At 45.5% G+C, this 23,448-nt stretch overlaps 1 protein-coding gene across 4 annotated transcripts in view; it reads left to right on the forward strand.

Moving 5' to 3' along the window:
• LOC137564215 (histidine--tRNA ligase, cytoplasmic-like) overlaps nucleotides 1-23,448 on the forward strand; it is a 152,334-nt gene that overhangs the window by 112,816 nt on the left and 16,070 nt on the right. For all 4 annotated transcript variants that reach the window (XM_068277801.1, XM_068277800.1, XM_068277803.1 and 1 more), the window contains exon 9: nucleotides 7,461-7,554. In XM_068277801.1, the coding sequence (XP_068133902.1) occupies nucleotides 7,461-7,554 (94 nt within the window). The remainder of the gene's footprint in view (nucleotides 1-7,460; nucleotides 7,555-23,448) is intronic.

Consider the following 23,448-nt stretch of genomic DNA (forward strand, 5'->3'; position numbering starts at 1 on the left):
ATGACCCTGGCCACACACTCTGCTGTAGGACTGACAGGAATCCCAGTGACCTACTTCCTGCCAAGCATGGAGTACGTCACTGAGTGGGGGGCACCTCTATGCATATGACCCTGGCCACACATTCTGCTGCAGGACTGACAGGAATCCCAGTGACCTACTTCCTGCCGAGCAGGGAGTACGTCACTGAGTGGGGGAGGGGGGGGGGGGCGGCGCTATGCATTTGACCCTATCAGCGCACTCCGCTGCAGGGCCATATGAGAAAGTTTTTTTGTGTTGTGGTGGGATGCGGCTAGAGCAACGCACCGCAAAAAAACAAGTGTAAAACCGGTGTAATGTCTGATTGCGCTGCCCGGAAGCTCCCTTCCACACTGAGTAGCACGCATGCTCAGTGTGAAGTTAATGATGCTGCTGGAGATAAAATACGAAATATCTCCGCTCCCACACCTCTTACACTCCCCAAATTTTGAGGGTAGGGAGGGGACCCCCCGAACGACCTTTATGCCAAATTGCAGCCCCCGAGACCCGCTGGTTCAGGAGATAGATTGGAGAAATCTATCTCGGGAACCAGCGGGTCTCGGGGGCTGCAATTTGGCATAGAGGTAGTTCGGGGGGTCCCCTCCCTACTCTGAAAATTTGGGGAGTGTAAGAGGTGTGGGAGCGGAGATATTAAGTAATTTACCTCCAGCAGCATCATTCTATAGGAAATGTGGCCGCACAGTCTCCTACTGCACATGCGGGGCAGCACAAATCCACAGGCAGCGCAAATCCACAGGCAGCGTAATCAGACACAACACCGGCCTGAAGAAACTGATTTGTAAAGTATTTTCAAAAATTGTAATCCAATCTTCCTTTTTTTTAATACCAAAATTTGTTTAATTAAAAAATGTACCTAAAATCTCTGTTCCATGATAAATACAGTAGAAACCAAGATAATAGGTGATATTTAACCCTTTAGCAGCCAAATAAAGTAAAACTTTATTTGGCTGCAGGGACACATTTTTCCTGCTTCTGTGGAAGTGTGCCTTCCCCCAGCCTGGCAGGACATGCAGAGTGGGCGGCTTTCATAGTTACCTGTCCGGACGGCTGCATCAGCTTCTTCTTCATACACCGCGGCAGTAATGTAATCCCGACATGTCTTCTCAGTTCCCATCACATGATATGACGTGATCGCGATCCAGTGGACCATGTCAGCGTTACAGTGCCACCCAGTTCCATCTCTTCCACCACCGGGTGGCACTGTAATGCTGACACGGTCTCCTGGATCCCGATCATGTCACATCATGTGATCGGTGTGTTTGGGAGCCAGAAGACCTGCCAGAAATTCAGAGCCGCTGGTGGAGGTAGAGAAGAAGCCGTCTGGGACAGGTAAATATAACTGCTCCCTGTCACCCACTAGTTTGGCTGTACTAGGCAGCCAAATGAGATATACCAACAGAAATTTGCACCAGCAGCTTTCAAACTCAAAATTCTGTTTGAAGCTGCTAATGGGTTAATGAGGACATAAATATTTTTTAGGACTTAACCTCTTCATGTTATCTGGACGACTATAGCCATCCAGATGTAGGAGTGGCTGGATAGTGTAATGGTTAAGGGCTCCACCTCTGACACAGAAGACCGGGGTTCGAATATCAGCTCTTCCTGTTCAGTAATCCAGCACCTATTTCAGTAGGAGACCTTGGGCAAGTCTCCCTAACACTGTTACTGCCTGTAGAGCGCGTCCTGGTAGCTGCAGCTCTGGAGCTTTGAGTCCGCCAGGAGAAAAGCGCAATATAAATGTTCTGTGTCTGTCAGATAGGGAGCATGCTAGTCTATCTGCACGCGGATGAGCATCCAGTATTGTTGAAGCGGGTGCACGCGCATGCATGTGCTCCCTCCGCTCAGTCCAGGTGGCACTGACAGGAGATCAAATGGTAAAGGGGAACATGTTCCCCGAGCCAACCGAAGCCCCTGTGAATGAATCAGCACGCCTCGAATCACAAGGCATGTTAACTCATAAAAGTACAAATGTAGTGTATGATAGTGTATCCGCACAGTTCCTCTTCCTGATTTATGGCTGCGCAGCGCAGTAGATGCACGAACCTGCATGCGCAATAACTGCACATGCGTGGGTGGGCTCATGCGTCTTCTGCGCAGCCATGAATCAGACCCGATGTGGAGAGGGGCTGCGCTCAGCAACGGGATCTGCGGACCACCGGAGGAAGCCCCAGTAGGATCCTGAGGCCTCCCTCACTTCATGGCAGTTACTAAGTCTAAGGCCTCTTTCACATTATTATTATTATTATTATTGAGTATTTATATAGCGCCGACATATTACGCAGCGCTGTACAGTGTATATATATATATCTTGTTACTAACTGTCCCTCAAAGGAGCTCACAATCTAATCCCTACCATTGCCATATGTCTATATTATGTAGTGTATTCTAGGGCCAATTTTTAGGGGGAGGCAATTAACTTATCTGTATGTTTTTGGGATGTGGGAGGAAACCGGAGTGCCCGGAGGAAACCCACGCAGACATGGAGAGAACATACAAACTCTTTGCAGATAGTGCCCTGGCTGGGATTCGAACCAGGGACCCAGCGCTGCAAGGCGAGAGCGCTAACCACTACGCCACCGTGCTGCCCTATCTATCAACGCATGCAAGAGCCGTTTCCTGCACGCGTTATATGCCCTGCGGCGTGTCGTATGGAATCTGCAGTGCAACGCAATCAGCGGCGCTAGCTATTAATTGAACCCGATGGAAAACGCCGGCTCCTGTCGGATCGACGCTCCCGGGTGCGTCGATCCGCAACGCACTGAACCGCAGCGTCGGGTATGAAAGGTAAAATGAAAGTCTATGGACTTTCCTTTTACCTTGGTTAACGCAAAGAATTGCTTTTGCGTTGAAACGCGCGAAAGGGGCATTGGCGTGAAACAGTCCTAAAGGGGGTACGGGGAGGGGACACAGCGATGAGGGACATAAGAGCAGTCAGGGAAGCCTTAATACGAGTATCTTATTTTGTACCCGAGCTTCGGCTTGGGTACACTTTAAGGAGCACTATCTCAAAGAAAAAAATGTAAAACACATTTCTGTTTATTTTCAAAAGCTCTCCCTGGATGCCAGTGACATGCTCTAGCTGCCAGAATAGTGTTCACAGGAGCACAGTGACTTTCCAGCACTTTTGTAAAGGTCCTTTTCAGGTAGTGCGTTTGAAAGGCATATAAAATACTGAGAATGCCCTATGAAGTCGAACTAGTCGAAGATCTGTTATATTTTTACTAGCTACTGTGAATGACAGGAAAAAATACATTTATAGTGCATCAGTGAATATCACAACTAATACACATGTAATTCAACTTTTACAAATTTTTGTGAATATTTTCCTTTAACGGTCGTTTAACGCGGCAGAAATTGAGCGTATGTACATAGTTTAAATGCGTGTGTTTAAGAGATGCTGACATATGTAGTTCGTCTTAGCGACTGACTGTACAGAACAATCTCCGGAAAACCTTGCTTTCCGAAGCCCACTAAAGAAAGCTTTATTTGAAATAATTTATAAAGCATAGATGAAATATTCAAAGAGAATGCAGGTCTCCAAAAGCTATGGAGACCTGATCTGCACACAAAATCGAGGCAGCCTTAATAAGATTATGGAAAACGTGTTTGACTTTTTAGTGGGGTGGGTCTTTCTCCAGAAGGGTATAAAGCTTATTAAATGAAGGTCAAGGTAGGAGATGATGCCTTTTCCTATTTTATCTGCAAGTATGATATTGCATTCCTAGCAGAGGAGAAGTCTATATTTTATGGCCCTCTTGAGCTAATTAAATTATGTCCTTGAGTTTATGTGGAACAGGGAAACGCATTAGTCTACAGACTGGTTATCACAGATATCCAGGGCTTGTGTACACAAGGGCTTTGCGGTGCACCTGTGCCCAGTGGCACATCGCTGCCCTCCCTGGCATCTGAATCAGCTTCTCAGAGCCCTGGGAGACAGAAGACACAGGTGCATAAAATCAGAACCAGCCACACATTTATAGGACCTGGTCTGGAAGAATTTCTAGCACATTTTCATGTGTACCTATTTTAGTTTCACTATTTTAGCTTTATTTGTAACTATTACGTTTGTGCCACCTGGGCATGCTACAGGTAGACATGTTTTACCAGAGAAAGGGTGCATTATACAAAGAACAACATATAGAAAACAATGCATGTAGCAAAATCTTTTTATACGTCACAATGGATTGAAAATGACAGGAGGTCATGTTACTTTTTTAAAAGGGAAACCGAGGTGAAAATAAACTGATGAGATAAACCATTATATTTATCCTCCTACTCCTAAAAATGACCTTTTTATGGATATATGTAACGATATGTGTCAGCAAAGAACAGAATTCTGATTATTAGGTGATCTGCAGTATCACCTATAATGCAGATATATACCTGATTATATGGTGATCTGCAGAATCACCTATAATGCTGGTATATAGGAAGCTGATGTGACAACACATAGCAATGAGTAATTGGTGCAACAGTAGTACTGATAGCTTTGGCAATACCTCACCAGAGGAGCTGGTGGGTACTAACAGTACAGTGCCCCTCACCAGAGCCAAGGGCTGGTGCAACAGTAGTACTGATAGCTTTGGCAATACCTCACCAGAGGAGCTGGTGGGTACTAACAGTACAGCGCCCCTCACCAGAGTCAAGGGCTGGTGCAACAGTAGTACTGATAGCTTTGGCAATACCTCACCAGAGGAGCTGGTGGGTACTAACAGTACAGTGCCCCTCACCAGAGTCAAGGGCCCTCTGGTGAGAGTAGGGTGGTCAGACAGATCAGGTTCAGCAACAGACAGACAGATGCAGTACAAAATCAGGAGGCAGAGACAGGAAGGTATAAGCAAGCAGAGTCGGCAGCAAGATCAGATGGGCAGAGATACAGAATCACTGAGCAGAAGAGTAGTCAGAACAAGCCGGAGTCAATGCACAAATAATAACACAGTAATGTAAATCTTTAAGGCTATCAAACAATTCCTATCTTGTGTGAAATCCCCGGTTTCCTCCCGGATCAAAGCACACCGGAACTATCTAAGGGTCTGAGCGCTAACAGCAGACAAGTTGCGAGCGATTCAGCTAGGCTTAAGTAGCAGAGGAGACCCTTCTGGCACGCCTCCTTCTATCAGCCAATGAGGAGCGGCGAGCCGGTCAGCTGACGCGCTTCCTCCCCGCATAAAGGTCCTGTCTGTGCGCGCGCGCGACAAAGCAACCCTATGTGCAACTGACAGACCCGTCCTAGGCGTGCTAGACGCCTGAGGCACGGTAACGTCGCTAAACAGGGAGCTGGAGGCAGCTGCGGTGGTCGCGCTGTTCACCGCAGCTGCCTCTCCAACATTTGTTACAATATAGGGTTTTCTTTTATATTTAAACATTTACTAAGTTGATTGAATATTTTACTGTCTCTAATCAGTGGCAGCCTATTAAGTGTCCCAGAGTTGGGGAAAAAAAAAAAGGTAGTTCATGTATTTTATCTATTCCTGCCCTCAACAGTTGTATTCTGCCAGGAACACTTTTATGGCTGTAATTTACTCATCAGTGATACTTACTATATTCCCGATTAGCTACCGATAAGAGAAGCTGTCACTTCCATGCCTAGAAATTAACTCTTTCAGACATCAAAATAAAACAAGTAAAACAGCCTGGTCATTAATATGCTTTGTACCGTACATACACACGTTTATCTCGTCATGTCACATATCCCCTTGGATACACTTGAAACCATCTCCAATATTGTTTGCATTCAAGAAATAATCTCTATATACCTTAATTTGAAATGGTGATGAGCTGGTCTGTGTTAGTGGTGACTGCCAGGTTCCCTCTTGCACTGCTGGGGAACCTGGCTGTCTAAACCTTAGTGTCGTCCGCATAAAGCCTTTCAGAGGGAGGGTGAGTAGCAGTTCAGGCCACACCCCTTTTACCATACCGTGTGGTGATGTGAAAGGTGAGGTGGAGGAGAACACGGAAAGCCTCTGTGGTATCCAGAGGCCTCCCTCTACCTAGGTAAGTATCTGTTTGTTTTTTGCATTACTGCTATTAAGTCAGCTCCCGTGTAGAGAAATGATGACCTACTGAATTCTTCCTCACTCTCCTGCTATCCTGAGTGTTTGCACAGCCACACAAAAGTCTAATTATATTTCAGGAGAGCTTCCTGCCACTGCATTTCCACAGCTCAAACAGCAGAAATAAAGGTCTGGTTTATTAACCTTTGCATTTCAGCTTTAAAGTGGACCTGAGCTCAGAATTTCTTCACTGCTCTAAAAGATAAGCAACAGCATAATAAGCGTAATAATCAGCATACTTGTCTTTTTTGTTACAGCTTATAGAACTCCTACTGAGATTCTGTAGAGTGGTTACTTCCTGGTATCCTGGGAGCACAGAAAGGGTTAACTACCGGTGTTTAGATATTAGGTCAAAATTTGCAGAGTCGTCATAAAGTTGACAGCTCAAAATATACTAGCTCATTACTTGCTGAGAAGGGAGAATTCGACAGCCTGTTCTCTATAAAACACACAGAGGGGGATTTCTCTATGTACTCCTTATCTTCTGGGCAAGAGTTAAGGTCCACTTTAAGAAGGAAGGCCCCGTTCACACTTGCGTTTTGGCAAGTAAACGGACCGGATCCTGATCGGATCCTGACCTGATCCTGATCAGAACCGTAGAGTTCCGATCCGGAACCGGTCCGTTTGTATCAGGCATGCATCAGGCTGCCATCCGGATGCGTGGGCAAAAAATAGCGAAATTTAAAAAAAAAAATGTTGGGGTCAGCAGAAGGTGCACCTGTAGAATCAGGTTCCTCCGCTGTAGGCCTCACCTCCACCTCCGACATTCTGCCAAACAGCTCCAGCACGTCTGTCACTGCTGCTCCACTCCAGACATGCTTGGCCCATGTGTCCCCATCCGAAATGGCCGCTTGGATACGCATAGGAAGTGGGGTAGAACGTCAGGTTTTTGTAGGCAGTGTGTTCTGTGCCTTCCGTTTCCCATTGGTTTCTGTGTTCCTGATGGTGCTGTCAGGCTCAGGTCCGGCTTCGGTCCGGGTGCGTCGGCCGGAGATCCGGACCCAAAAAATAGCGCATGTTGGAAAAGAGTCCGGATCCGATCCGGCTCCGTACTGTACGGAACGGACACGTGTGAACGTCCGCATAGCCTTTACATTGCTATGCGGAACGTACGTTCCGTTTGTACAGTATACGGTCCGGATCAGATCCGGAAAATCCGGATAGCGAACGCTAATGTGAACCGGGCCTAAGGTATTAGCACGTGTCTTGTAACAGGAGCCGCCGCCACCTGTGTCTGACTTTCTGATGTCACAAATGCTGTTTGGGTACCATTTTTCATTAGCATGCTGCGATTTCTCTGGTGGCAATATAGCAACTCTCATAATTCAGTCAGTTTGGAAATAAAAAAAATAAATCACTTGTCTGTTCCAGGTACCTTGGGACAAGGTCAGGAGTGAAATGATTGAGGAGAAGCAGATCAGACCTGAGATTGTGGACCGGCTGAGTGAATACATCAGACTTAACGGTATGAAAGATGGCTGTGCTCTTGAAAGGAGAACACCAATAAAAAAAAATGAAAAACAAATTTAAATGAATGCTGCCCACCTTTAAAATGTTTTGTTGTTTTGTGCAGTCAGTTGTTAAATGTGTTATTGTCACTCATGTTTTGGTTGCTTTATCCTGAGGGCCCTTTCACACTGGGGCAGAGCTGGGTCCTCCAGCACCAAAGGCTGAGACACTAAAGTGCGCTTCTCTATCCCTCCAACCCCAGCGTCACACACTGATTGCTATTAAGGTGGCCACACACCATATAATTTTTTTTTAAAATATCTTAAGAATTGAAATCAAATTTTTGTGACTGATTGTAACATTTCAAAAAGATGACCAATATACCACACACCTATGTAAAAATTTTCCCCAATTATGATAAAAATGATTGGAAACTCTGACAAAATTGCTAGGGTGTGTGTAGTAATAAATTGACAGTCTAATACACACCATACAATCTTTAGAAAAATTGAAGAAAAATATCTGGCATTCCGGAAGAAAACGGGAAATTCAATCGGATTTTTCAGTCAAATGAAAAAAAAGCTTTTGATTCTTTGGGAGATCCGATCGTTTTATCAAACTGCCGTAAAATCGGATCATTTTGTTGTATCGTGTGTGGCCACCTTTAGACTAAGCGGCTCCCCAGGGCACCCCCCCCCCCCCCCCCCAACACCTTAATATCTAGTTATCTGGCTTGCAGTCACTGCCTTGTATTCCCTTTTCTTATTTCTCTCTGCTTCAAACACAATCGGGGAATGATAGCTGAGTGAGTTGCGCGCCCCTCCTACACTGCGCCATGAGGCTGGAGCCTCTCTCACCTATGCCTCGGCCTGGCCCTGCACTGGGGCGGTGCGGTAAATTTACCGCACCCCACTGCAGCCTAATGAAAGTCTATGGGGTAGTTCATACTCCCCAGATTGCAGTATGCAGCGCCGGAAGTGCCCTATCTACCGCACGGACATACCTACCTTACCGTGAGCTGATCTGAAGACTGAAACTAGTATCGCCTAATTTGGGCCAAATTTATTCCAGTTTCCTGCTCTGGATAATACTGGGGGATAAACGCATATGTGATCCTAAAAACCTGACTTGATTATTACATCTTGTATATTATCTGCTGGCCCAACATACGTGGGGTAACTGCAGGTCTTGATTTTTCAGTCTACCTTAATGCAAACTTCCTGCCCTTTGCAGTGCACAGTGGGAAATGTAGTCTGTGGATGCGAGTACAGAGATAGATGTTCTTACATCCAGAGACTACATCTCCCAGCATGCATTGCTGCTTGGCAAGCGCGACACTTGGCCAATAATCTCACATGGATGAGAGGCCAGAGGAGCAGCCCGCCATAGGGAAGTAATGATTCATCTCCCAACCCCCCACCCCAACAGCATACTATTATGGGTCATTTAAAAACAAGAGTTTGTTCCTCTTATCATCATGTGAAGTCACTATTATGAAAGACCATTGCATCTTAAAGCGACACTGTAGGGGGGTCGGGGTAAAATGAGTTGAACTTACCCGGGGCTTCTAATGGTCCCCAGCAGACATCCTGTGTTGGCGCAGCCACTCCCCAATGCTCCGGCCCTGACTCCGGTTCACTTCTGGAATTTCAGACTTTAAAGTCTGAAAACCACTGCGCCTGCGTTGCCGTGTCCTCGCTCCCGCTGATGTCACCAGGAGCGTACTGCGCAGGCTCAGTATGCTCCTGGTGGCATCAGCGGGATTGAGGACATGGCAACGCAGGCGCAGTGGTTTTCAGACTTTAAAGTCTGAAATTCCAGAAGTGAACCGGAGGCGGGGCCAGAGCATCGGTGAGTGGCTGCACGGACACAGGATGTCTGCGGGGGAGCATTAGAAGCCCCGGGTAAGTTCAACTCATTTTCCCCCAACCCCCCCCCCCCCCCCCCCCCCCCTACAGTATCCCTTTAATGCTAGGTACACACTATGAGATTTTCTGGCAGATTTCCTGTCAGATCGATTATTTCCAGCATGTCTGATCTGATTTCCGACTGTTTTCCGTTCACTTCTAATGAAAATCGATCAGAAATCAGATCAGACATGTTGGAAATAATCGATCTGACAGTTAGTCTAACAGAAAATCTCATAGTGTGTACCTAGCATCAGTCTAAGGTTCTTTGACATCTCCTGGGCCAGTGTTCCTTAATTTTTGTGGTTTCCTGAAAAACATGTATTGCTGGTAGGCCTTGATGGCAGGGTTGTAGAATACTGTCCTAGGGTATTACTCACCCTGTTGTTGGTGTGATCTTTTTCACACCACTAACAAAAGCTAAGTACCCACGGCTGATGGATCGGGGATCTCCCACTAACGAACAATCGTTCCCCGATCCATCTGGCCGAATCTGCAAGAGTTTTTGGTACTATCATAAATGAATGATCATATAATGATGATTTACACAATCGCAGGAAAAAAGTAAATGAGGATCAGAACGATCCTCCGTGATTTAACCACTTCCTCTCCCCCGGATGAGTAACTACATCCCTGCAAAATGCCATATCTCCATGCAGAGAATTAGCTACTACGTTCGTTCCCGCTCACCCCCCCCCCCTCCCCGCGCGCGCTCCCGCAATCGTTACTGCCACTAATCGTTAGCTAGGAGATCAATGAATAGGAACTACACAGTTCCTATTCAGTGATCTAAGTCCCCTTGTGAATGACTGCAGCCTTCTATGAGACGGCGCCGCCATTCACAAAAACGATACTTACACATCCACGCATTACTTCCGCTTTGCCTAGTAATACTACGCATACAGAAGTTATGCGCGAGGACATTTTGGGGCCAAATAGTAAATTACATCTGCACCCTTTTTTTTATTAAATCACATGTTTTAACATTTAAAATTAACCCCTCACCTCTCGCACTCCCCAATAGTTATCCCAAAATTTTTTGGGATATATATATATATATATATATATATATATATATATATATATATATATATATCCTCTATAATAAAACCCAAGTGTCTCTGCGTCCCACTTGGGTGTGTGTTTTGTAGCACTGCGCATGTGCTGGGAGGAACGCAGAGATACTGAAGGGAAGGAAGGGGCGGCCGCTGTGTGCGAGCGCACGCGGCGGGTGTGCGCGGCGGGTGCACGCGAGGCTGACCAGGCTGACGAGCGCGGTGGACGTGCGTGATGGGACGCGGCGGGCAGGTGTGCGGAGACAGCCCTAAGGTCACTAGTACATATATCATATATATATATTTTATATATATACTGTATATATATATATATATATATATATATATATATATATATATATATATATATATACAGGATCTTCTCAAAAAATGAGCATATTGTGATGAAGTTCATTATTTTCTACAATGTACTGATAAGCATTAGACTTTCATATATTTTAGATTCATTACACACAACTGAAAGCGGAATATAACCTTGCATTTCAACTTTGCTCTAAAACATTATTTACAGTATATTATATGCAACCAGCATTTTTTTTTTTTACTAGACCAGCATTGGAAGGGTTACGCAGAGCTTTAATGTTCCTGAAGAGAACTGCAGACGCATCTGAAGCTAACATAGATACATTTTGTTTACATAAATGTATCTAAGTGTTGAATGTGACTCACTCTCTCTGACTGAGAAGGAGCTGGAGGACAGCCAAAGAGTGTGTAACATTTATCACTTGTTACATTCTATTTAGTTAAATGTATCTATCTGAACTTCTGCATATCTCTCCACGAACTTTAAACCTCTGTGTTTAACCCTTCCAATGCTGGTCCAGTAAAAAAAAATGCTGGTTGCATATAATATGCTGTAAATAATGTTTTAGAGCAAAGTTGAAATGCAGGGTTATATTCTGCTTGAAGTAGTTCAAGCCTTTTATTGTTTTTCTTATTGATGATTTTTGCATACAGCTCATGAAAACCCAAATTTCTCAATCTCAAAAAATTAGCATATTTCATCCAACCAATAAAAGAAAAGTGTTTTTAAAACAAAAAAAGTCAACCTTCAAATAATTATGTTCAGTTATGCACTCAATACTTGGTCGGGAATCCTTTTGCAGAAATGACTGCTTCAATGCGGCGTGGCATGGAGGCAATCAGTCTATGGCACTGCTCACGTGTTATGGAGGCCCAGGATGCTTCGATAGCGGCCTCAAGCTCATCCAGAATGTTGGGTCTTGCGTCTCAACCTTCTCTTCACAATATCCCAATGATACTGTGAAGAAACGCGGAAAAGCCGCCGCATGGACGCAAGATAGGGCGTCTGTTTCCGCGTCTGGCATAGAGGAACGCGGAGAAACCGCCGCGTCTGACGCGGTGGTTTGTACGCTTAGGCCTGCCCCTCACAGTAAGGTGGGACACGGAGAAAACGCCGCACGCTCGGACAGCGTGGTGGCGGATTCCGCATCCCATACGGCTACTACATTACAACACATGACTGGTGTGGCTGGGACCAATAGTCCACACTGGTTCAGGAGGACACGTGCGCGCAGAGAGGCAGGGTTTTTATGGCAGTCAGAGGAAGGTCAGCTGACCAGGCCGGTCAGCTGACATTTGCAGCATCTTTCATTGGTCCAGCAATTAAGGGAGGTGCTGGAGAGCACTGAAGTATATATACTGGATGCTGGTCATTCTCTGGTTGTCTGGCGTTGCGATCACTTAGTGGTAGCACTCAGACCTGTCTGTATCTGTGTTCTAGCATAGTTTCCAAAGGTGTTGACGGCCAAGGAGAGTTAGGAAATTATACTGTATTATTTGTTATGACCTTCTGCCTGCCTGACTATTCCTTTTGATCTCTGATTCTGTACCTTGCTATTTCTGATAACCTGTTGCCAAACTCTGCCTGTTCCTGGACTCTGTATCTGCCTCCTGATTCCGTACCCTGCTATTCTGATTCTCCGTTGCCGTACCCTGCCTGTTCATTGGATTCCGTATCTGTCTCCCGCATCTGTACCTTATCTGTCTGTGTGTTAACGACCTGGCTTGCCCGACCTCGAGAACTAGCCTTACTGTTAGAGGCAGTTCCCAGATCTGTTAGTGACACTCCCTCATTGGTGTCACTCACACTCTGTCCTTCCTCTCTCTGCTTAGCTCCTCCCCCGGGAGAGTCTAGGCCACGGAAGGCACTTACTTCTGTGTGAACTCAAAGTATTACTGTTGCATTAACACTCACTTGTTGCTCAGGTGTCCAGAGGTTAGAATATATATCTGATTATCGGTGATACTGCAGATCATCAATAATCGGGTATATTCTGCATTGTCGGTGATACTGCAGTTCACCGGTAATCAGACCCTCTCTGTGTTACACCGATCGTTACAGATTCTCTATGGGGTTCAGGTCAGGAGAGTTGGCAGGCCAGTTGAGCACAGTAATACCATGGTTAGTAAACCATTTAGCAGTGGTTTTGGCACTGTGAGCAGGTGCCAGGTTGTGCTGAAAAATGAAATCTTCATCTCCATAAAACTTTTCAGCAGATGGAAGCATGAACCCACTTTTGAACCAGAAACAGCGGCAGAAGCGCCTGACCTAGGCTACAGAGAAGCAGCACTGGACTGTTGCTCAGTGGTCCAAAGTACTTTTTTCGATGAAAGCAACTTTTACATGTCATTCGGAAATCAAGGTGCCAGAGTCTGGAGGAAGACTGGGGAGAGGGAAATGCCAAAATGCCTGAAGTCCAGTGTCAAGTACCCACAGTCAGTGATGGTCTGGGGTGCCATGTCAGCTTCTGGTGTTGGTCCACTGTGTTTTATCAAGGGCAGGGTCAATGCAGCTAGCTATCAGGAGATTTTGGAGCACTTCATGCTTCCATCTGCTGAAAAGCTTTAGGGCCCTTTTCCACTAGCAATCGCTAGCGTTCACGCTGAACGCTAGCGATTGCTGAATCGCAATTACCGGCGATTCCCCGACGTTCACGGCCGCGATTTTGCTATGCTATGCACTGCATAGCAAAATCGCGGCAATAATCGCTCCGCTGCGCGATCGCGATCCGGTCAAAAACGAATCGCGGTAGTGGAAATGACCTACCGCGATTCCTATGTTAAAAGCAAACTGTAGCGATTTGACAAATCACTAGCGGTTTGCGGTTTTGCGATTAAGCAATCGCAAACGCTGTAGTGGAAAAGGGCCCTTATGGGGATGAAGATTTTACAGTAAAAAAAAAGTAGATAAATAGTTACCTTAGGGACTGAACTTTTAATTAGGGATGAAAGCAAAACTGAAAAAGATGCACCTTTATTTCCAAATATAATATTGGCGCCGTACATTGTACTAGGGAAACATTTTAAACGTTGCAATAACCGGGACAAATGGGCAAATAAAATGTGTGGGTTTTAACTACGGTAGCTTGTATTATTTTAAAACTATAATTGACAAAAACTGAGAAATAATGAATGTTTTCCATTATTTTATTTTTTTTTATTTTATTTTTTTTGTTAAAACATATTTAGAGTAAAGTAATTCTTAGCAAAAAGTACCCCCCAAAGAAAGCCTAATTGGTGATGAAATAAACAAGATATAGATTGTTTCGTTGTGAGAAGTAGTAATAAAGTTATAGGCGAATGAATGGAAGGAGCATTGACAGGTGAAAATTGCTGTGGTTTTTTTAAGGGGAAATACCCTTTGAGGTGAAGTGGTTAATCCAGCATGTCAGTCGTTCAAAAATAAATGATTGCTGCGGGTGGCGTGCATCGTGAAACATCGATTAACAAATGTTTGTTAAACTATGTTGCGTGAAATCACAGAAAAAATTGTCGCGAAAAAGTCGTGGGTGTAGGACTGGGCTTCCCACATTCACATATGATTATTATTTTCTAGATCGAAGAACCTGATCTTTCCTTGATTGAAAAATCTAATAATCTTTGAAGGTCATGTCACTTTGAAACATTTTGATTTCATAAATAAATGAATAAGCATAAAATGTTGGGCTCATTTATTTAACTTGGCTCCCATTATCTCGTTTTGGGACTTACCAGTACATGAAAAACAGATCATTATTCAAGTCCTATTTATGCAGTGTTTTACACCATCAAGAGAATATTGAATGACAATATTTACTACACAGAAAGAATCAAAAGGGTTCACAAACTTTAAAGCATCACTGCCTACATCTATCAGCGTGTCATCAGTTATAGATCGAAATGGGGGGGGGGGGGGGGGGGATCTCACGTTTGCCTGGAGTTATTTAAAGATGCACATGATAATGATAAATGGAATGTAGTGAGAGCAAAGGGCATTTTGTGTATCTTCAGCAGTTCTTTTTGCATACACTGCAACACAAAATAATTGGGCCTTGGCCTGGTAAAAGATTTTATCTGGCAGAAGCTAATTAAAGTGTAGTTATGCCTGTGGAAATTCATCAGGAAAATGTACAATCCCAGAGCACTGAAGCAAGAACATAAATTATAGATCCAATAGCAAAACGCTACAGGCTAGGCCGAGGAGATATATTACAGCATGGCAAGGGGTACGCAAAATGCGCTGAATATTTACTGCTGCTTAGTTGGATCTTCTAAACAAACTACATTTGCTCACTCTGTTGTGGAATGGATTGAATTTACCAGTCCATTTGTCATTTTCTGAAAGGAAACTTGACCTCGGACATGTAGAGATTTTTGACTCTCTTCAAACTATCGCGAATGTTATAAAGTGTAAAATACATACTTAAGATGTAGATTTGTCACAGACTAAAATGCACTTTAATGTATCTTTTTCCTATGCCATAATCACAGTAGATAGCAAAAATCTGGTTTTGGAACCATATCTGGGGGACATACATCCAAAAACAGCACCAGGAAATTTGGGCACAGAATTAAGCCAAAAAACGGCTCACCCTGCTCCTGCAAACGTCCCGGTGGAAATTAATATTCCTCTTCCAGGCAGCTATTGACTCAGTTAAGATGCAATTATTGTATTTTTTGGACTATAAGACTCACTTTTTCTCCCCCCAAAAGTGGCGAAGAAAAGGTCTCTGCATATTATAGTCCAAATGCAGGGAGTTCCTGACTTGTGAACGCCTGCCAATACGAACCTCCAACCCGCTGCAATGTCGGGGACTCCCTGTACTGTGCCCATGCAGAGGAGGACACAGAAACAAACGAAGGACATGGGGGGGCACAAAGGGGCATAGAGGAGGACACAAGGAGGACAGAGACAGACACATGGGGGACACAGGATGACACAAGGGGGACAGAGGAGGACACAGGGAGATACAAGGGGGCACGAGGTATAAAGTGGGCATAATCCACAAAAACCCCTTGACCATGGATGCACCAGGATTAGTATATATTTTTCCCCTGGTTTTTGTCCTCTAAACCTAGGTGCGTCTTATGGTCAGGAGCGTCTTATAGTCCCAAAAATACGGTAGGCTGCCAGCTATTGCTGGAGGCTGAATAGCACTGTTTATTTCATAATGTGGCCTCCGCCTTTTGCCGGGGCCCAAATTACTCTCTGTGTGCTGCTATAGCCGTAATTCACATTACAGCCGATGGCGGCGCCCGAATGTCTTTTTGCCTGCCTTGTCATGGGGAATTGTAGGTTTTCTTTATTTTTAAAACCAATTTCTGAATGGCAGTTGCTCTGCTCAGCTACCAAAATAATGGTAAACAAGTAGGGAGGCTGGCCGGCGTCTAAATGTAGATCCTTTTCAGGGAGTGCTTATGTAAAGAATAAAGGAAATTATGAGAATCCCCATGAGGAGATGGATTGTTTGTATAATATTAGGGAAGATGATTCTGGAGTAGTGATGCTGCAGCAGGATGTGTCTCTTAGCAACCAGGGGACAGACCACTAAAATGAGAATGGGAATCGAAGTGCAGCAAAGGCTAGACAAATACTGGTGGTAGGGGATGCAAGTATTAGGCACAAAGATAGGGTAATCTGTAAAAGGAACTGTGAATGCTGGCCGGTTCCAGACTTTTTGCCGCCTTAAGCAATACATTCCAGGCATTGGCACTACGCTTACCTCCCTTTGCTTCTTTCAAGATAGCATCTCTTCCCTGCTGGCCCACAGCAACTGATCCCCAGGATGAAAGGTATGTGTTGCACTGGCGCCACATCACTTACCCTCTCAGCAGATTAGTGATGGGATCACCAGCCACACATGAAGTCCTGCTTCCTCTCTAACTTCAGCGGCACCTCATGTGACCCAGCAGCACGTAACAGGTCACTAGAGATGTCGCGAACCCGCGTTTGTTTGTTTGCGAACCGCGAACTTGCAAAAAAGTTCGAGAACCGGCAAATCATCGCGAACCGCAATAGACTTCAATGGGCAGGCGAACTTTTAAAACTACAAACACTAATTCTGGCCACAAAAGTGATGGAAAAGATGTTTCAAGGGGTTTAACACCTGGAGGGGGGCATGGCGGAGTGGGATACACGCCAAAAGTCCAGGGGAAAATGACGGATTTGACGCACAGCAGGGTTATCCCTAAAAGGCAGAAATCACATTGCATTCCTAAATTGGAGGCCTAAAGTGTTTGAAAACATCTTGCGTGTGTAGACATGGATCAGATAGTGTAAGTAGTGTACTGCTTCACACTGACAGACCAAACTCACTGTGTGACGCACCGCAAACAGATGGCCTTGCTGATGCGCACGTTGGCAAGAGTGCAGGCGATGGGCTTTCCAGCCCATATGGTCGGCTGAGGTAGCTCATTGACAGGACAACAGTGACTGTCCATCTGATCGAATTTGGTTTGTCCACAATGAAGCAACGACCTTATTTTCTTGGGTGTGCCCCCCAACACACTCATATAGGTCATTACTTCATTGTGATACGCAAGCCCCTTCACTGCAGCAAGGTAATGACCACAAAGGGGAATTTAAACATGTGCACACCTTTTGGTTTGTTGTTGCAGCCGCAGTGCAGCCAGAAAAATTAGGCAGGCATGTACATGCACCAGAAAAATTATTATAGTGCCCACTGCTAGCAACGACCTTAAAAATTCAGGAATCCGCCTGGAGTCCTGGACCCTGTTGGTGGTGGCGGAGAAGGCAGTCAAGTGGCCTGCAGGCAGAGATGCTGTGTGGGGACCGACTTAGTCTTGGGGCAGGCAGTCACACGGCGTGCAGGCAGAGATGCTGTGTGTGGGGACTGACTTAGTCTTTGGGCAGGCCTGACTGTGCTTTGCATACCAGTTATCCAAGGTCAGATGGACACTTGACCCAACGCTGTGTGCCAGAGAAGTCACCACTTGCCTTTCAACATCACGGTACAGTTTGGGTATAGCCTTTTTGAGAAATAATTGTGGCCTGGTATCTTCCACTGCGGTGTGTGGCTTTGCTGTTGTGTGCTACTTTTCTTCAGGTGGTCATCCCATTGCAGTTTGTGCTATTTCGTCATGTGCCTTCGTAAGGTAATTGTCCCTACGTGGGTCTTGGTCTTTCCACGGCTCCATTTTCGGTGGCCGAGAGTACAGGTCGCATTGCTCTCATCTGAGGCAGACAAACAAAAAAATGTCCACACCGCTGAGCCCTGGGATGATGGCACTTTGGTGATGGCTGCCGATGGAGTGTTAAGTGGGGTGCCAGAATCAGAGCAGGAGGAGGAAGATATGTCACGCTTCCGTGCGGAAGCTGAGGAAGATGAGGTGTTCTGTGTTAGTCAACTATGTCCTCACAATATTGGGGGTTGATGGCACGTGCCTTCTTCTTATAACTGTACTTTGGTCGAGGGCCGCGCGAAATCACGACAGCATGACCTCGAACAGACCTTCCCGGGTGGCCTTCCTCTGGCTCTGCCTCTGCCTGTTGTTTTGTCCATATTGGGGGGATGAAGTGAAAGGTATGCACTGACTTGACTAATACAATGTGCAGTCACACAGATGCAGTGAAAGGTATACACTGACTGCTGGTATAATACAATGTGCAGTCACACAGATGCAGTGAAAGGTACTGACTGATGGTATAATACAATGTGCAGTCACACAGATGCAGTAAAGGTATACACTGACGGCTGTATAATGATGAGAAGAATACACTTGAAATCCTATAACGAGAATCTGTTATGGAGGGCAAGTCTGCCATCCATTCAAGTGAAAGGTATGCACTGACTGGTATAATGCAATGTGCAGTCACACAGGTGCAGTGAAAAGGTATGTAGTGACTGGTATGTAAAACAGTGTGCAGTCACACAGATGCAGTGAAAGGTATGCAGTGACTGCTGGTATGACAATGTGCAGTCACGCAGGTGCAGTGAAAGGTATGCTAGTAGAACAATGTGCAGTCACACAGGTGCAGTGAAAATGGATGCACTGACTGCTGGTATATAAAACAACATGCGGTCACACAGATGCAGTGAAATGTATGCAGTGACTGCTATATAAAACAGCGTGCGGTCACACAGGTGCAGTGAAAATGGATGCACTGACTGCTGGTATACAAAACAGCGTCCGGTCACACAGATGCAGTGAAATGTATGCAGTGACTGCTATATAAAACAGCGTGCGGTCACACAGGTGCAGTGAAATGTATGCAGTGACTGCTATATTAAACAGCGTGCGGTCACACAGGTGCAGTGAACGGTATGAAGTGACTGGTATTATAATACAATGTGCAGCAGTCACATTAGGCACCGAATGTGCTGGGCCTGGCACAGTATAGCAATTAGCAAGTGCCAGCTGCAACAGACAGAGCTGTATGTGCAGTGTCAGTGGGCCACACAAAAAAAAAAAAAACATCACAAGAAGCTCTCAAAAGAGCAGTTTTGGTGGTGCTTTTCCAGCAACAAATATCAGCAAGGCGCAAGCTAACAGACCTCCTAACTATCGCTTTACTTATCTCTCCAATGTCTCTCCCTTCTCTCACTAATACAGTAGCACACAGAGTGAGAACATGGCCGATGCTGCTGCCTCTAGGAGGGAGTGCAGCCTAACTGGCTGCCATGTGTCTGCTGACTGTGATGTAGAGGGTCAAAGTTTAGCCCAATGATGTAGTATAGGGGGCGGGTCTACTGGCATAAAGTTCGCGAACCGTTGCGAACGCGAACCCGTGTTGTTTGCACGAATAAATTTGCGTGCGAACCATTCAGGACATCTCTACAGGTCACGTGAAGAAACACTGCAGCCATGGATACAGGACGCCGGATGTACAGGGAGGCTGAGAACAGGTGAGTGATGCGGCACTGTGCATCTAGGGAGGGGGAGACAGGTAGTGCGAGGAGGGGGACATTTGGGAAGGGGAAATGCCTCTTGTATCCCTCTAATTGTTGCCGCCCAGAAGCATATGATTCATGTTGCCTCATGAAAGAACCACCCCTGGTCGTACACACCATAGGAAGTACAATTGGAGCACACACACACACAAGATAACTCAAGGCCTAGACAAGGCAGCTTTAAAGAACAATTTGTGCTGACAGCTGGGACCTGGTGAGTATAGCTGTCATAAAGCACTGGGTTCAGTTCTTTAATGTGGAAGTACTCAACACAGGATTCCTGCTAAACCCCACCCACTTTTCCTTATGTAATGTGCTCCCAGCCCACACCCTTTCTTTACAGGACCATGCCTCTGCCCCCTGTATTCATACAGTGCAGAGATTGGGGGAAGAATAGTCCAGCAACTTGCAACTTCTGTGGTTCTGCTGGATACACATGTGCGCATTCCCAGGAATATTACATGCCAGACACAGGGGGGTCCATAAAGGAGGCCTCTTGGAGAAGGTAAACATCAGGGGTATAGGTAAATCAGTATGGCTGTTTCAGCTCATCCTTACTGTTAAAAACAAAAATTGTTAATGGTTTCAAACTCGCATTTAACCCACAGAAATGTGTAAATCTGGACATTTGGTCCTGGGTTAGTATCTCCCCAGGAAATCTCGATCTATTGCATTTGTGTGTTCTCTCTAAAGAACATTATTCATGTAGTAAGTGGTGACAGATTCAGCAGCTTTTTCCAGTGCTAATCCATCTTTTGTGTATCTATTAAATGATTTGTACCTGCAAAACAGCATGGAAGAAATGTAAACAGCTGAGACAGATTTGACACAGATATAAGAAAGAAAACAGACCTTTTTTTTACAAGTTCTTGCTTCAGAGAGGAAGCTGAAGGTTAGGGACTATTAAACCATCACCCAGAATGGCATTTTTTGGCTAGATCAGTTGATAAGGTCATATTGGTGCAAGACATGCTGGCAGACCATGCTTGGGTGAAAGAATAGATTAGATCATCTGTCCTAATTGCTGTATTTCCTGCCTCCTGCTGAGATATGACACCAACAGTGTACTGCCTGCCTTCTACATATCCCCCTTCCCTTCTCTATAGACACAAACACTGGTGTACATGACAGGCGGGGCCTTCGGGCTCTGCCACCACCCGGGACCTCACCCCACATGCGACACCAAAGGGGGAGCACAGGTGGACCCCAGTACTCTCACCAAGGGAATCGCCCACCCACAACTGCCCCTCAATTGAATGAAGAGAAGCAAATACTCACTCCCAGACAGCACTCTGCCATTTAAATTGATCCACAGACAGCCTGTCAGCTAATAAAAGGTGCAAATACTTGCACCTGTGTCTGCAACACCATATCTAGCAGGAGCTGCAAGGATTTGGCCATAGACAGGTAAGAGAGCTTGGTCACCCATAATCATAGATTATGTGACCAGTAGGGGGCACCATGTGCAGATAGCCCTCTCACGCCCCCCTCCCTATCACTGACCTACACACTCTCTTGTGCTTCTCTATAGACATACACATGAGTGCTCTGCAGAACAGAGTACTGGCATCTGTGTCATACTATTGCCAAAGGGGTAGCCCTCAAACTACTCTTACCTCTTGTTGAACTATCTGTGTCATACTGTCAGAAATATTCCTTGATGGGCCTTGTCTGAACACCCTCTGATGTCTACAGAAAGTTTTTGGAATCTTGGTATAATCATTATTTTTCTGCCTTAGATAAGCCGTATGCTGAACACTCTTCATAACGCTCCCTCCCCTACACATAGGTGTAATCATGGAATATCAGCCACACCCGCTGTTTCAATTTATAAAATCGTCACTAAAGGTGGCCATACACTTATAGATTTTCAGCACATTCGACCATCAGATAGATTTTTGTCAGATGCCTGTCAAATCCAATCTGACAGGAATCTATCTGATGTGTGCCACACATTAGGAACAGATTACCAATAGATTTCAAAATGAAATCTATTGGAAATCGATCTAAATGCATTATTGGACCATTAGATCCAATGCAACTCTATGGGCCATCGATCTGCTGCCAGCAACAGATCGACCTAGATTTTCCATCCAGTCAGATAGATCAAATCGATCGAAATCGGCCGCAAATCGATCGAATGGGGAATTTGGGATCGATTCTATACGACCGATCGATGGCTGAAATCGAGCAGTGTATGGGCCCATTAAGAGAATGTCTGCACTATCTATCTTCTTCCAGTCTCTGTTGTAGACTTTAAAGTACCCCTGAACTGGGGCAAAAAAGTGACTCAAGCCCATGGTGGGCTAGATTACCATTGTAGAAGTGTCCTGGTACTGCACATTGTCATCCCAGTTATCTTCATATTCTACAGATTCCTCCAGTGGAATATGAAAACCAGAAAAGTTCCCCCTAGCTATGGTGCGTGAATCGGAACTGTGCAGGTGCAAATACCAAGCTGTTCAAGCACAGAGAAAGCTTGAAGCTCGAGGACTTCAGAATAGCTCAGTGCCACTTGGAGAAGCTTCCAGGGGGTGCGAGAGCTACGAGGACTGTGGATCAGGATTGAAGGGGGGGGGGGGGCCTAAGGACAATGACCAGTCCCTGGGCACTTCTACAAAGGTTATAAATCACACTGTGGACTTCATTTAATAGATTTTACCCCGAATCAAGAGTACTTTAAGTGCCCAAAAGGAGGGCGTTCCTTAGGCCTGGCTCAAAGTTAGTTGTAAACCATTCATCCTCTGCTACAGGCCCACCATTACCCCAATGGGAAACAGTTCCTGTAGCCGCAGGAGGGACCAGGGCTCTGGGAGGCGCTGGCTACAGGGTTTCCCTTCATAGCAGGTGGTGGTGACATGGTGAATGCACTGTTATTGGAGGGGATTGTGGTGCCCACATTTGTTACGTGACCGCAGATGGGCTCCCAGGCCATAAGGGCCACTACTACAGAGGAAGGGAAGGAGGTGTGAACATTGCGGTGGTGGGGTCAATCAAAGTTCTGATGTACTCCCCTGCTTTCCCCAAATGGGGCATACCTACATCCTGGCAAAAGTCAGTTGAAAATACAGCTTCATCTTCTGCTACAGTTTCACCCCGCATACATGCAAAATGGGCACTGTGGAAATTTGGGCATCAGAAATAACCGCTATTAGAATATTGGTGAAATTACTAATCTTATAGTCAGGGCTGTGCAGTCGGAGCAATTTTGGGTACCTGGAGTTGGTGGTTTCATAAACTGAGTCAGAGTGGGAGACAAATTATTTTTTTGTTAAAAACTCCACAGCCCTGGTGAGTATTACACTAAGGAGTCATAGCAATTTGGGGTACCTGGAATCGGAGTTGGCGGTTTCATAAACTGAGGAGTCAGAGCTGGATTTGGATGATTTTTGTTCCATCTCCACAGTCCTGAATCTACTATTGGGCAGTGCTAATTCCGATAGTGAAATATATGTAAATTTTACTGGTATATTACTATTGCCTAACCCTATTCTCACATGTGCCCACCCTCTACCTAACCCTAACCGACCCCATTGGTGATTCCCAACTTTAGCCGAACCCCACGATGATGCCTAACCCTAACCGACCACCCAACCAATGACTAGCCCAAACCTACCCCCCACCGGTGCCTAACCTTCACCTCCGGTCCACAACCTGCTGATCGAAATGCCTACTTTTTCACAAAAAATGATAAATATCGGGCGGCAAGGAAGTTTGGGTGCTGCCATTGGCG

The sequence above is a fragment of the Hyperolius riggenbachi genome, chromosome 3 (genome assembly GCF_040937935.1).
Source record: "Hyperolius riggenbachi isolate aHypRig1 chromosome 3, aHypRig1.pri, whole genome shotgun sequence".
Taxonomy (NCBI): Eukaryota; Metazoa; Chordata; class Amphibia; order Anura; family Hyperoliidae; genus Hyperolius; species Hyperolius riggenbachi.